General features: G+C 46.3%; 1 protein-coding gene across 1 annotated transcript; it reads left to right on the forward strand.

Annotated features, from left to right (window-relative positions):
- Positions 1-141: 141 nt before the first annotated feature.
- Positions 142-14,159, forward strand: CDCA8 (cell division cycle associated 8; the record flags this gene model as incomplete). The annotated part of the gene is made up of 11 exons (XM_079924884.1): positions 142-208; positions 369-481; positions 621-749; positions 2,790-2,830; positions 4,721-4,793; positions 6,809-6,891; positions 9,525-9,589; positions 10,712-10,807; positions 11,911-12,037; positions 12,795-12,881; positions 14,115-14,159. The coding sequence occupies exons 2-11, from the start codon at positions 385-387 to the stop codon at positions 14,157-14,159; spliced, it is 843 nt and encodes a 280-aa protein (XP_079781010.1). The 5' UTR covers positions 142-208; positions 369-384.
- Positions 14,160-14,812: the final 653 nt, after the last annotated feature.

Genomic DNA, 14,812 nt, shown 5'->3' on the forward strand with positions numbered 1-14,812 from the left:
GTAGTCCTATATGTGGATTGGCTGTCCGATCGCAGAGCTTCCCTGTGATTGGTTATTGTAGGATCCTCCTAAGACGGCGGCTTCTCACTGGTCAGACTGTGGCAGTTTGAATTTGGTGGCGGCGGTCGCACGTCCGGTTAGCCCCGGAGCCGCTCTCTCTCAGCTGAAGCAGCCAGGTTTTTCTCAGCCCCTGTTTCGGGACCCACAGGTGGGTGCCTCGCAGATCTTTTATGCCCAGGCCCCGAAGGGCAGGGGTCCCCCTCCAAAGCCCCTGGGGTGCCCTCCGCCCTCTCCCTCACCCTTGCGGCCCCTTGTCCCTCCCCGTCTCCGCCGCTGACGCCTTGTGGCTCGGCCCCCTCTCCCCGCAGCCTCCATCGAAGCGCCATGGCTCCGGCTAGGAAGGGCGGCAGTCGGGTGACCAAGACCAGCTCGGTACGGAGCCGAAAGCTCGCCTCTTTTCTTAAGGACTTCGACCGTGAAGGTAAGGGGCGGAGCCCGGGTGGTCGCTAGCACCTGGGGCAGTCGCGGGGTGCTGGCGGATTGGGGCGCTGGCAGCACGGATTCCAGGCCGCATTCGCCCGCCGGGTGACCCGTGTCCCGTCCGCTCTGCCCTCTCGCAGTGCAAATACGATCCAAGCAGATTCAGTCAGACAGGCAGAACCTCCTCAAGGAGATGGATAACTTGTACAACATCGAGATCCTGCGACTCCCCAAGGCGCTGCGCGAGATGAACTGGCTCGACTACTTCGGTAAGAGCTGCTAGTCTTTCCCCAGGCCTCGGCCTGGAGCCCTTCTGTGGTTACCTTCGTCTTCTTAGTGAGGTCTTCCAAGATCACTGTAGGAAACTGCAGCCCTACTCCTTCCCCCCACTCCCTGTCTCACCTCCCGGCTTTACTTTTCTCCTTAGCTCTTCCCCTCATCTACCTCTGCAGGCAGGCAAACGTTTTCTCTAAAGGACCAGATAATAAGTATTTTAGGCTTTGTAGGCCAGAGGGTTCGCTGTCGAAACTACTCAACTTTGCTGTTATAGTTCCAAAACAGCTGCAATGAATGGGCATAGCTGTTTTACAATAAAAACTTACTTATGGACACACTGAAATGTGAATTTGACACAGATGTCACGTGTCATGAAATACTCTTTTGGGGGGGGCGGGGGGGATATTTTATCCAACCATTTGAAAATGAATGAGTGGCTTGGTTTATTACCAGACCTCAGGTGGAAGGATAATCCCAAGCAGGTCTTCCTGCAGCTTAGGGAAAATGCCAATTTAAAAATGGGCATATCAAATGGTGAAGTGCAGGACTCAAAGAGTTTTCCTGGCCAGAGAAAAATCCCAGCCTGTTCCCCACCCCTTGCTAAATGTCCAAGGAAATGCAAAAGGCTGTCCTTTTGCTGGGTTACCCTTACTTTTACTATTTTCCTTATTGTTCTTTACCTAGTATATAGCCTCCTTCCTGGATAGCAATGCATGTTCTGTTCACATAGTAGACGTTCAGTGATGCTTTTGACTTCCCCTTTTATTGATTAACCTATTTGTGCATCTCTGCAAGTATTCATTGAGCATGTGTTAGGCACAGTGCTAGGTGCTGAAGATGCATTGGGAAATAAAACAGGCGTTGTCCTTGCCTCCAGGAACTTACAAGTTAGTAGAGAAGGATCATTTTTAAAATTTGGACATGATTATGTATTTAAAATTATGAGTACTACTAAAGAGAATAGAGTAGTGGTCAATGAGCACATTTATATAGTGCTTTCTATGGCAGACAGGCACTGTACCAAGTGTTTTCCATATATTAACTAATTTCATCCTCATCACAACCATATTAATTGTTAATATTATCCCTGTTTTATAGACAACAAGATTAAAGCACAGAGATTGTATACTTTGCTCAAAGTCTCATAAGCTAGTTAGTGACAGAGTCTACTTGAACCTAGGCATTCTGGTTCCAAAGCCTGAGTTCTTAACTATTATAGGGGATACTACCAGTTTTTCCAGCCAGAGGACCTAACCTAAGTTTTTATTCTACATCTAAATCTGCAATACACATTTACTCCCTACTTACTGTGTGACATTTTTTTGTGTGTGTGTGTGTGGTACGCGGGCCTCCCACTGTTGTGGCCTCTCCTGTTGCGGAGCACAGGCTCCGGACATGCAGGCCCAGCGGCCATGGCTCATGGGCCCAGCCGCTCCACGGCATGTGGGATCTTCCCGGACCGGGGCACGAACCCGTGTCCCCTGCATCGGCAGGAGGACTCTCAACCACTGCGCCACCAGGGCAGCCCTGTGTGACGTATTTTTGCCGGAAGCTATGGGTATTATCTCTGTCCTCAAAGAGTTCAGTTCAAGGCAGGGCACTTTTACAGTTTTGAGTAGTTGTTGGATGTGACGATAGTGAGCAACTAACTCAGCACATTGCAGCGATCTGCTGAGAGAGAAAAATAAGCAGAGTTTGCGTTTGAGCTGAGTTTTGAAGTATGAATTAGAAATTTTTTGGGTGCAGAGGAATATTTCGGGCAGAGGAAATAAGTACCAGGGCACTGAGTCATGAGAGACAGTGGCACATTTGGGAAATAACAGGCACTTTGGTGTGGTGGAACCTAGAATAAGCCATGAGGGGAACAGTCAAGCTTGGAGAGAGATTAAACTAGGTTGTAAAGGCTCCTGAGTGTTGGATCAAGGGCTTAATCTGTCAAGTGTAAGAAAAGTAAGTGGTCATATTAGGGAGGATGGTTTATTATTTAAATTATTAGAATCTGATAGTAACTAAACAAAACGTTCTTTTCAAAGCCCTTGGAGGAAACAAGCGGGCGCTGGAGGAAGCAGCAACAGTAAGTGACTTCTCCTATTTTTGAACTGTTGGTTAGTTTTAAGTTTAGTCTGTTCACAAAATTCAACCAGTGGGTGCTGACTGTGGAAGAGGTTCCAGAGGGGAAGTATCTGTGTCAACAAAAAAATTATAGTTGTCAAATGCTGAGTACATGAAGCCCAGATAATTTCAAGGTTTATAAAGAGAGGTAGTTCTTTTCTTGGCAGGTTCCTTGCAGCTCTTTGCCTGGACCTTTGCAGGGGAAAATGAAAGCCTAAAGTCCAAGTTCCTTTAAGCCCCTGCATCATTACACGGTGACCTGGCCTGCTAGATGAGGCAGAGTAAAGAGTTTAGATCTGCACTGTCTGTTACAGTAGCCACCAACTACGTGTAGCTCTTTAAATTAATTATATGTATTCAGTTCCTCAGACACACCAGCCTCATTTCAAATGTTCAGTAGCCACGTTCCATTCCATCATCCGTTTCAGACAGCACTCGTCTGTCTAGCACAGCACTTTCTAAGCTAAGCCTTGACAGCTTCAGAATCCCCGTCTGAGTACTCCATGTAGTCTCTGCCAGCCCAGAGATGAAACCTGTGTCATTCCTAGTCTGTAACGACTATTCTGATATTTACACATGCCCTGCAAGAAAAGGCCTGTGAATCATGCCTGCTTTTGCCTATTCCCATACATATAGTTACCACTGGGAACAAATTTAATTAGAATGGCGACTGGAAGCCTTTTTGAAGGCCCCAGGGGCAGAGTAAAAAAACTTTTGGCCCTCTAGACTTTAAAAAATAAAAAAAAGTTTTTTACAGTAACTGTGAGGTGCTGAATGTGTTAATTAACTTGATTGTGGTAATCATTTCACAATGTGTATGTATCACAAATCCTCATGTTGTACACTTTAAATATGTTAGAATTTTATTTGTCAATTATACCTCAATAAAGCTGGAGGGAAAAAATGAGAAGGCTGACATAGCATCAAGTGTGGTAGAGAATATGGGTCATTAGGAACTTGTTTGCTCCTGGCATGTAAACAAGTACAATCACTTTGGAAAACAATTTTGCATAATATTAAGGCTGAACACTTGTGTACCCTACAACCCTGTAATGCCCCATCCCTAAGTATATAGCCAAAAGAAAACTTGGACAGGTGTGCATCAGACACATGTATAAGACAGTTCAAAGTAACAGTGTTTGTAATAGCAAAATACTGTTGAGAGGAGATTGGACAAATCCATCGTGATAGATATTACATAGCAGTGAAAACAAATTAACTACAACCACAAATAGTGATCAAAAACAAAAGCAAACAAAATATTGTTTAAGCACATACACATTTGTGGAGAAACACACACACACTTTCTTTCAAGTAAGTGGAATGATGATATTGGTTATCTCTAAGGAATGACAGAATTAGGAGACTGGTCACCTTTCGAGGAGAGGCAAGGAAATAGAACAGGGAAAAATACATAGCCTAGAAGCAAGTAATTGGCAATGTTTTAGGCCTTCGTTAGTATGGTGGGTTTATGGAAGTTCAATATTTTGTATTATAACTAACAACAATCTTTTGTATGTATCAAAGAATATGTTTTGGGTTTTTTTGTTTTTAATATTTTACTTATTTATTTGGTTGTGTGGGGTCTTATTTGCAGCAGGCAGGCTCCTTAGTTGCAGCTCATGGGCTCCTTAGTTGCATGCGAACTCTTAGTTGTGGCATGCATGTGGAATCTAGTTCCCTGACCAGGGATCGAACCCGGGCCCCCTGCATTGGGAGTACGGAGTCCTATCCACTGTGCCACCAGGGAAGTCCCAAGAATATGTTTTTTAATTAATGTTTTTAATCTTAAAATATTGTTCCTCATATTTGATGGAATATACCTTTTGTTTTCTGGCTGTGTTCATTACAGGCTGACCTGGATATCACAGAAATAAACAAACTAACAGCAGAAGCTGTTCAGACACCCCTGAAATCCGCCAAAAGTGAGTACTTTTCAAAACCCCTTGTTGAACTGTGAGAATGAAGGCCTAGTGTGGTTGGCTGGCTGCTTGGGGAGACCTCACTGGAGGAACCTCTTCCCTCTAATGCCTGGTCCTCAGTCTTGCAAATCCAAAAATTTGATTTTAGCCTCTGCATTCAGTTAGTGATATGCAGGACTGATAACTAACCGAACTCTTTAGACCAATGTGTGAGCTAAAGTGAAGGTGAAAGAAGAAAAACAAAAGCTGTGCTGGAAACCAAACAGTGTTGCCTGCTTGCTTCCCTGAGTTAGAGAGCTGAGCAAGGTTTGGAGAGGTGCTACGAGACACGTTAGTGCCGGCCAAGACTCTCCCTGATGTGATCAGAAGGGTTCAAAGAGCATTGTGAAAGGACCAACTGTCTAAGCATGTCATTCCATGTTGCTCAATTCACTGACCCATCTGTGGAAAATTCTCTCACATACACGTCCAACACTCTGAGAAACACTATCTTAAAGGGTAAGTTTGGGGGAAGCTGGGTTGTAATTAGTGAGCATAGACTCAGGCCAGGGTGAGTTCTGTTATGGACGTGATTTCACTGTCATTAAGCTCCAGTAGCTCAATGCATCCAACTCCAGTGAGGATGAACCTGACCCAAGACCTGGAGTTTGGGGCTGCCCACCAAGCGGGCACCTTCTCCACTGGGCCAAGCCAGAAACACCGTCCAGTTCTTGTTCCAGCTTGCCTTCCATCAGAGCTGTCCTGTAGCATGAAGACAGCATGATGGGATTTTCACTTTCCTAGTGTCATGTTCCAGGCCTGCCCCAGCAAGGTTGTGACGTAATTGGACTTGGGTGTTCCTAGAGTTAGTTCCTTAGCTGCAAATCTGCAATCTGTTAGGTCGCTTTGGGTTATTTCTACATTTAGGTAATGTCCAATTTCTCTTTTGAATTCCACTTTTTTTTTTTTCTTACTTGGTGTGTGGGGTGTGGGGGGGGCTGATCTTCCGATTTCACCACTGGGAACTGAACACACTGGGACCCAGGTCGGACAACAGTAGAAACTGGTTTTGTGTCCTCTCGACTACTGGACTTCAACTACATTGTAAGCTATTTTTTTTTAAGGTAAATATATTTAGATTCTTATTTGTGTCAGGGAGAAAAAAAAGCTTAAAAGTCATTAAGTCTGATCTCTCCTCCCATAATTAAATTTCTCTATGGAATCCCTGCTTGGGATTTTCTAGCCCATGGCTGCACGTATTTAGCAGTGAGACTACCTGTCATCGATAGACAGCTGTGATGGTTAGAACGTTTTTTCTAATTTTGAACCAGAGTTTCCTGTGGTATCTACATATTGATACTGGTTCTGCTCTTTGAGGTCCCATAGAGCTGTCTTCCATATGACAACCCCTTAAATATTAAAAATTGGTGCTATTTCCTCCGTTATCATCCATCTTAAACATCCCTCATATCCCTTTTCCTTCTAAGATGACAGTTGTAATAATTTATTATTTATAAATAGTATTTTATTATAATAAATAGTAATACTTATAATGTGTTCAGTACCGTCCAAGGGACTTTACATTCATTTGTCCCACAAATATTTAATAAGCACTTATACAGTAGGTGCAATTCTAGGGTTTGGGATGAATAACAAAGACCGTGTTTTTGTGGAGCACACATTCCAGGTCTCATCATATCCCTATGAAGTGGCTCCTCCCTTTTAGATGATCACCATGAAAGCCATGTGACCTAGTCAGAGGCAGGGCCAGGCCTCAAGCTCAAGGCTGTCTGACTCCAGGGTCTGCACTCTTATTCAGAATGCTGGGCTGCCGTACAAAGCATTATATGGGGTTTCTTAACCACTCTTGAGACCCTCTTTTTTGTCTACACCCTCTTTTTTTTTTAAAGTCATCTTTATATTGGATCTATTTCTTGATTACAGCCTAAGAGTGCATAAGTTTTATTTCCTATAAGAAATGTGAATGCATAAAAGTTTATTCCCATGAGAAATATCACTCTGTTAAAACTTTCTTATAGCACGAAAGGTGATGCAAGTGGATGACATGATAATGGAAGAAGAAGAGGAAGAAAATAAAAATAAGAATCCTCAAACTGCAAGAGTAAGTAGGCACTCAGATTCAGGGCTGGAGCCTGTCAGGAGAAAAAGGAAATACTTAAAATAAAGTATGCTCCCCCAGCACCCTTGGGCACAGCCTTTAAAATGAGTGAGAATTCACTAGCTGGAGAAGAAAGGGAAGGGAATTCCAGGAAGAGGAATGAAAGTGCCCTTTAAGGAACAGGAAGCAGTTTGGTATGGCTGGGCTGTAAACTGTGAGGGTGATCTGGGGAGAGCAGGGGCCAGAAAATGAATGGCCTTGTGTGCCAAACTTGGAAGTTGCAGTTTCATGAGGTAGGTCTTGGTAAATGACATGACCAGATAGGTATTTCAGAATAGGATTCGGGATAAACGGGAGAGAGGAAAAACTAGAGACAAGGGAACCAGTCAGGAGGCTACTGTAATTCTTTTTTTTTTTTTTAATTTTTTTTTTAATTGAAGTTTAGTTGATTTACAGTGTAGTGCCAATCTCTGCTGTATAGCAAAGTGACTCATTTATACACATAGAGACATTCTTTTTTGTATATTTTCCATTACAGTTTATCACAGGATATTAAGTATAGTTCCCTGTGCTATATAGTAGGACCTTGTTGTTTATCCATCCTATATGTAATAGTTTACATATACTAATCCCAAACTCCCAGTCCTTCCCTCCCTCATCCCCCTCCGTCTTGGCAACCACAAGTCTGATCTCTATGTTGTGAGTCTGTTTCTGTTTTGTAGATAGTTTCATTTGTGCCATATTTTAGATTCCACATATAAGTGATCTCATATGGTATCTGCCTTTCTCTTTCTGACTCTTAGTTCACTTAGTATGATAATCTCTAGTTGCATCCATATTGCAGCAAATGGCATTATTTTGTTCTTTTTTATGGCTGAGTAGTATTCCATTGTATATATGTACCACATCTTCTTTATCCATTTCTCTGTCGACGGACATTTAGGTTGCTTCCATGTCTTGGCTATTGTGAATAGTGCTGCTATGAACATAGGGGTGCATGTATCTTTTTGAATTACAGTTTTGTCCGGGTATATGCCCAGGAGTAGGATTGCTGGATCATATGGTAATTCTGTCTTTTAGTTTTCTGAGGAACCTCCACACTGCTTTCCATAGTTGTTGTACCAGCTTACCTTCCCACCAATAGGGTAGGAGGGTTCCCTTTTCTCCACACCCTCTCCAGCATTTATTTGTAGACTTTTTAATGATGGCCGTTCTGACCAGTGTGAGGTGGATTTGATTTGCATTTCTCTAATAATTAATGATGTTGAGCATCTTTTCATGTGCCTACTGGCCATCTGTATGTCGTCTTTAGAGAGATGTCTATTAAGGTCTTTTGCCCATTTTTCGATTGGGTTGTTTGTTTTTTTGTTGTTGAGTTGTATGAGCTGTTTGTATATTTTGGAGATTAAGCCCTTGTCTGTCGCATCATTTGCAAATATAGTCTCCCATTCCGTAGGCTTTTTCCTTTTTTTTATGGTTTCCTTTGCTGTGCAAAAGCTTGTAAGTTTGATTAGGTCCCATTTGTTTAGTTTTGTTTTTACTTCTATTGCCTTGGGAGACTGACCTAAGAAAACACTGGTACAATTTATGTTAGAGAATGTTTTGCCTGTGCTCTCTTCTAGGACTTTTGTGGTGCCATGTCTCATGTTTAAGTCTTTAAAGCATTTTGAGTTTATTTTTGTGCATGTGTGAGGGTGTGTTCTAAGTTCATTGATTTACATGCAGAGGCTGCTGTAATTCTTGAACTGAGGCACTGACCCTGTAAAAAGAGAAGGGATGGTTCTGAGATAAGTTTTATAATGGAGAGTAGGCAAGACTGGTAGAGGGAAGGAGGGACCAGAGATGACTAGGTGGTTTCTAGTCTAGGGAACTGCCATCCGGTGGCATGTGGGGCACAGGAGGAGGAGGAGTGCTGGGTTAGGGCTAAGGGGAGCAGTCCCTGTGTCAGTTGTTTGGCCTGCTGAGTGTTCAGTACTTCTCCAGGACAGCTCGCCCTGACAGAAATCTCAGCCTGGAGCTCAGGCAGAAGTAAGAGACTGAGAGACAACGACTCCCAGATCTTTAGGTGGTTGTCCCAGCGAGGGAGTCGATGAGGTTGTACAGGGAGAACGTGGAGGGGAGGCTGAGGATGGACCCTAGGAGGGAAGGTAGAAAGAGGAGCTCGTGAGGCAGCCTGCAGAGGGCCAGCCAGAGAAGTGGGGAGGTGGGTGGATCTTAGAAACAAGGGAGGATGTCAGCAGGTAAAGAGTGATTCCTGTCAGGTACCTCCGAGGACTCAGCAAGGGTGAGGACTGCTGAGGGTTCCTTGGATTGGGCACCTGGGTGCCCTTAGTGACCGTCACAGCAGCACTTTGTGAGGGGGTGGGAGTGGGGTGGGGAGACCAACCAGGCTGTACTCAGTCCAGAAGACACTTACCTTTACTGTCAGTCAAAGGCCTCTATTCTGAAGACTCAGGCAGTATAGATTCTTAGTTGATCAATTATGTTCAGAATTATTTAAGTCACTGTGAATTCTGTGAGATAGACCTTCTGATGTTCGGTATTAGTTTTCTTTTCCAGAGCTGGTACCCCTTTCCCTTACCTTTCCCCTTTGCAGGGCCTTTTGTAACCTCAGTTTCATTTGCCTGTGACTTCAGGTTAAAAGGTGTCCTCCATCCAAGAAGAGAACCCAGTCTATACAAGGAAAAGGCAAAAGTAAAAGGTAACAGGTTTTCCAGATTTAGATGTGTTTTTGGTTTTATTGGAGAACCACATTCATCATGGCAGAAATAGGTGGTAAAGGGCTTTTGTGACTTGTGTTCAAGTTGAGCTTCACATCATCGAATCCTCCAGTATCCGAGCTGGAGGGGCCTCTAGAAACCGTCTGACCCAACACCTTCTCTGGTTCTTCTGCCCACGTTCTCTATCTCCCCCCGCCCTTTTTTTTTTTTAATGCAAACAAGGAGATTAAGACCCAGAAACACAGAGTAAGCACTGCATATTTTGTTCAGTTACCTGACAGTCCACGTATAGAGCTACCCACAGTCGGTCACAAAGTGGCTGTCAGCTACCTGTAGTTAGTTTCTTAAAAGATCCCTCCTCTGGTTTCCCTGGTGGCGCAGTGGTTGAGAGTCCGCCTGCCGATGCAGGGAACACGGGTTCGTGCCCCGGTCTGGGAAGATCCCACATGCTGCGGAGCGGCTGGGCCCGTGAGCCATGGCCGCTGAGCCTGCGCGTCCAGAGCCTGTGTTCCGTAACGGGGGAGGCCACAACGGTGAGAGGCCCGCGTACTGCAAAAAAAAAAAAAAAAAAATTCCTCCTGTTCTTGCTAAATAATGAGTCACCGTAGACTTGGAACTGTTTATGCTGGGAGTTGGGGGGAGGGGCTGCCTCTTAACAGGCTCAGGAAAGTAGTCACTGGGGCGTGTGTCTGTGAAGCGGTGGGCTCCTCCCATTTCTCCCTGGGCAGTGGGAGCTGTCTGGCAGGAGGACAGGAGCTCCAGCTAGGGGGCCTGCAGGGTGCTGAGGGGCTGGCTCCTTCCCCTCATTCGTTAGCTTGATTGATAAGTCAGATTCTGGAGGCAGGCGGCCTGGGTTCGGAGTTCTGGCTCTGCCCTAATTGGCTGTATGATCTTGGGCAAGTTATTTAACTCAATATGCCTGAGTTTCTGCATCCGGAAATGAGGATCATGGTGCTTCTCAGAGGGTGGTTAGGAGGGCTGCACGAGCTAATGTGTGTAACGTGCCCAGGATAGGCTCTGACATGGTCAGTGTTACCTGCCTCTGCGGCTGCCGTCCCTGGACCTGAGAGTTGGCGTACCTAATGGTCATGTCTCACCTGTAGGTCAAACCATTGTGCCACTGTTACCCCTGCTGTGGGCCGACTGGAGTTGTCTATGGTGAAACCAACTCCGGGCCTGACACCCCGGTTTGACTCAAGGTGAGTATTGACAGCAGCACTTGGATTTTTGTGGGAGCCCAACATTTGATGTTTGCCAGAAAAGAAGGGTGTTTAAGAAAATACTGGGAAGCCCCTAACAGAGGAAGGTAACCGCCTGGGTTTCCTAATGTTTGCCTCTCCCCTGAGTGTAGGTTTGCGTGTTTTTGGTGACAAAATGATTCTTTACCTGTCCCTGATGACTAGGAGGCCTCTAGTGACTGTTTTGGTCTTTTCCGATTCTGATCAAGTTTATTTTAAATTGGTAGGTACTCTCCCACACTTTTGGTAGGAGTGAAAATGGACACCACCTTTTGGGAGACCAGTATAAACAAGGATGTTCTTATAGCATAAATTAATCCCTTCCATAGTGCTGGTCAACTAGATAGGACATGGGGTATAGCCATTAAATAAGTACATCCGCATGTGCTGATGGGGAAGAGCTTCATGATCACAAGCATCTCCAAAGCAGGTGGCAGGGCAGCGTGTCCTAGATGACCCCATTTGATAGAAAGTTTCTAGAAGGACGCATAAGGAACTGAGAGTGGTTATCTGGAGTGGGGAGAGTGAGGAAGACTTACCTTCTACTTCTAATTCTCTTCCTTAACTGCTTATTGTTTTTTTTTTACATGAGTATATAGCAAAAGACATTTAGGGAAAAATAGATGGCAGCATTTTAAAGGTCTTGAGAAAGTCACTTTGGGAATTAATATAATGATGTAATCTCTGAATCATCCAACTTTGACCCTGGAAAAGTCCTCCTGATGGAAGCGCTTAGCCACTCTTGGAAGTATATTAACCACAGTTTATTTCTGACTTTGTGGATGGATGGATGGATGGATGGATGGATGGATGGAGACTGGTATCCATATGGAGCTCTGGACCTAAAATACACATGGATAAGAATTAACTTTCACTAGATGTATGTTTGATAATTACAACCTCCTTCCTCCAGCTGTGTTTAGTCAATACTGCTTTTTAACCCTAAATTTAGAATGCGCCTTCTTAGAAATGTGTGATTTGAAAACTGCAGCTTGAGGCCAGATGGGGTCAAGGTGTCATTCAGTCTGCCAAGCCATCTTTACAGAGATTTTCCCACTTTATAGGGTCTTCAAGACCCCAGGCCTGCGCACTCCAGCAGCCAGAGAGCGGATTTACAATGTCTCTGTAAATGGCAGTCCTCTTGCCGACAGCAAAGAGATATTCCTCACCGTGCCAGTGGGAGGCGGAGAGGTAAGTGTTCCAGAGGGCGATCAGGCCATGGCGTGCTGCTTACTCAGCATTTCTTCTCTTGTCCATCACTCACTTCCCTCCCAAAACCCAAAGTCCCTTTGGTTGCATGGCTTCTGATATCCACATTTCTGTAGGACTCAGAACCATTTCCTCTCCCAGGTTAGTGCCAAGATCCTTGCCCAGCTCTGGGTTTCATTTGTTCATCCACTAACATTTGCCCATCTGTCTTGTAGCAGGTTCAGGATGTAGAAGACATTCGATGTAGAAGACATTCCTGCCCTTGAGAAGCAGTTCAGTAGTCAAGCTAGGCTCCCAATTAACTGTAACATGTGATGTGTGCAGTAAGGGAGATATTAAAGGGCGTGCAGAGGAGGGCACTATCGGGGTGCGTGCGTGCTTAGTCTGGAAAGGGGAGCTCGAGCTGTGTCTTCCACTTTGTGTAGCTTCAAGGGGTCTGAAGCAGGCAGAGCAAGTTGCTGACCTCGGCTCCTGGGACGGAGGGGATGGTTTATCTCAGATGAGGTCTGCAGGGCGTTTCTAAGCTAACGTGCACCCCTTCTACTCAGCTGATCCAGCTATCGGCCCAGTGATAAACACCGACGGCACTGTCTCTTTCGGATTAACTCCCCTCCCGCCTGCCTTGCCATCCCCCTCCACAAGTGCAGGACATCAAGGGACCCCCGGAGCACACTGGGCTGCTGGGTGGAGGTTCCTGCCCTGAGGGACGTGCCACGTTAACCCTCTCCCCTCCACACAGAGCATGCGGTTATTGGCCAGTGACTTGCAGAGGATTGATATCGCACAGCTGGATCCAGAGGCCTTGGGAAACATTAAGAAGCTCTCTGTAAGTCTCGGGTTCCTCTCCACACACAGGAGGCCTCCAGTAGCCTTCTGGGTTTAGCCGTACTTAGGATCGCCTTTTGGGTCTGGCCTGCTGCTTTACACTTACAACTGTGTGGCCTCTTTCCCCCAAGGGATTTTGACTGTTATCCTGCTTACTGAGCAGCAGTTCTGTCCCTAAATTGATGCTGAGTTTTGGTCCAACCAGAGTGCCTGCCACAGAAGTTCCACAAGAGAATCAAATCCTGCCTCATTCAGGCAGTTGGTGCCTGTATGTTAGGGCACAATTGACCCCCTGGGGACTGAAACTTCCTCACAACAGTTCGGGAACAGGGTGAGGAGCTTGCTACCAGGAATCCCACAGAATCAAAGCACTGAACAGGCAGGCCCTCTGAGTGGTGGGACCACCAGTGCCAGGAGTTGATGGGGCTCCGCTCTGGTGCACCAGCTCCTTTAGCAACTCTGTCTTTGGGGCCCGTGCCCTCACCTCTCTGGCACCTCGTCCTTCCCCCACTCAGCGGGTAACCTTCTCCACGAGGCTCTTGGTTCTGTTCTCCCTTACCTTGAGTCAGTATGCGGCTCTGGGTAGCCACACTCCCAGCTCTGACTCTATTGCTCCATTGCCCAACGCGGACAGTCCAGTTTCAGTCTTATTTAAATTCTCAAGAGGAAGAATTGAATTAGCTCAGCTGTGGTCAGACGGGCCTCCCCGGTCCCTTCCGCTTTGATTTTGGCTGGTGGATGGGAACACCTAGTGCAAACATGACTGCTGTAGGTCCCCCCTCCTGGGGGGAGGTCTGTGAAGGGTACATCCAAGTAAGGGGACGGGCGGAGGTACTTTCCCAAACATGTTGTACAGAACAGAGGCCGGTGCTGAGATCAGGCACATACCCAGCCCCCCGGATCTGGTGACATGCATCATCTAGCTGGACCTACAGCATTGCTGTTCCCAAATTATACCTTCACTGTCTCATTTGAGATGGTATTTTGCTCCTTTGTTCAGATGAGAAATGGAGATTCAGAAAGGTTAGTTCGGTCTGCGTTGGTGGTATAGAGGAGAGCATAGCTGCCTTCCAGAAAGGTTAGTTTGTTCATGTTACCAGTAGAGGATGGAGGGCTGAGATTCACTCAGACCAGCCCGGCCCCAAAGCCAGTGCTACCTGAGCAGACTATGTGCTAAGTGGGCAAGGCTCCCAGCTTCGTCCTCTCTAAAGGGCCTCTCTCCTTGTCCTTTCAGAGCCGTCTTGCTCAAATCTGCAGCAGCATACGGACTCACAAATGAGGCTGCTATTCCAAGAAGCCAGATTTCACAGGATGGACCTTCAATGGGCACTTTTGGGACCCTGAAGATACCTCTTCCCTTGGGCTTATTGTCTGTTTGAACGTGAAGTTCCAGAGCAGGGAGAAGCGTTCCTCTTGGAGAATTCAGGAAGCGTTGCTATTGGCACCTCCCAACCCAGATGACAGACACTGCCTCTGTGTCCATACAGTCCAAACCTCCTGCCGTTCTCCCAGCTGAATTCTCCTTCCTGCTCTCAGCTGCCGCCTCTGCCTGCCGTAGCTCCACGTCCTCTCCGCCCTGCCCTAACTCCAGCCGAGGCTGCACAGGGGAGCCTCCTGTTCTCGGGAAGACTGCCAACTCGCCCTCACCGGAGAGCCCGCTCCAGCTGGCGTTCCCGCCCTGTGCGTGCTTGAGGCTGGGAGCTAGGCTCAGAGAAGTGAGCTCCGTGAGAGGGCGGCTCCAGGAGCTGGGAGGGACTGTGCAGATGGGGCAGGACCTGTCACAGCAGTGACCACAGGAGGAAACATCTCCCCTCCTGCGCACATCCCCTCCCTTCTGTGGTGGGTACTGACAGGGCTCTGCAATCGTAACACCTGCCATGCCCAGTAGTTTGGTTTCAAGCTGACTTGTAGACTAGTATTTTGTATTATCCC

This window comes from Stenella coeruleoalba (genome assembly GCF_951394435.1).
Source record: "Stenella coeruleoalba genome assembly, chromosome: 1".
Classification (NCBI taxonomy): Eukaryota; Metazoa; Chordata; class Mammalia; order Artiodactyla; family Delphinidae; genus Stenella; species Stenella coeruleoalba.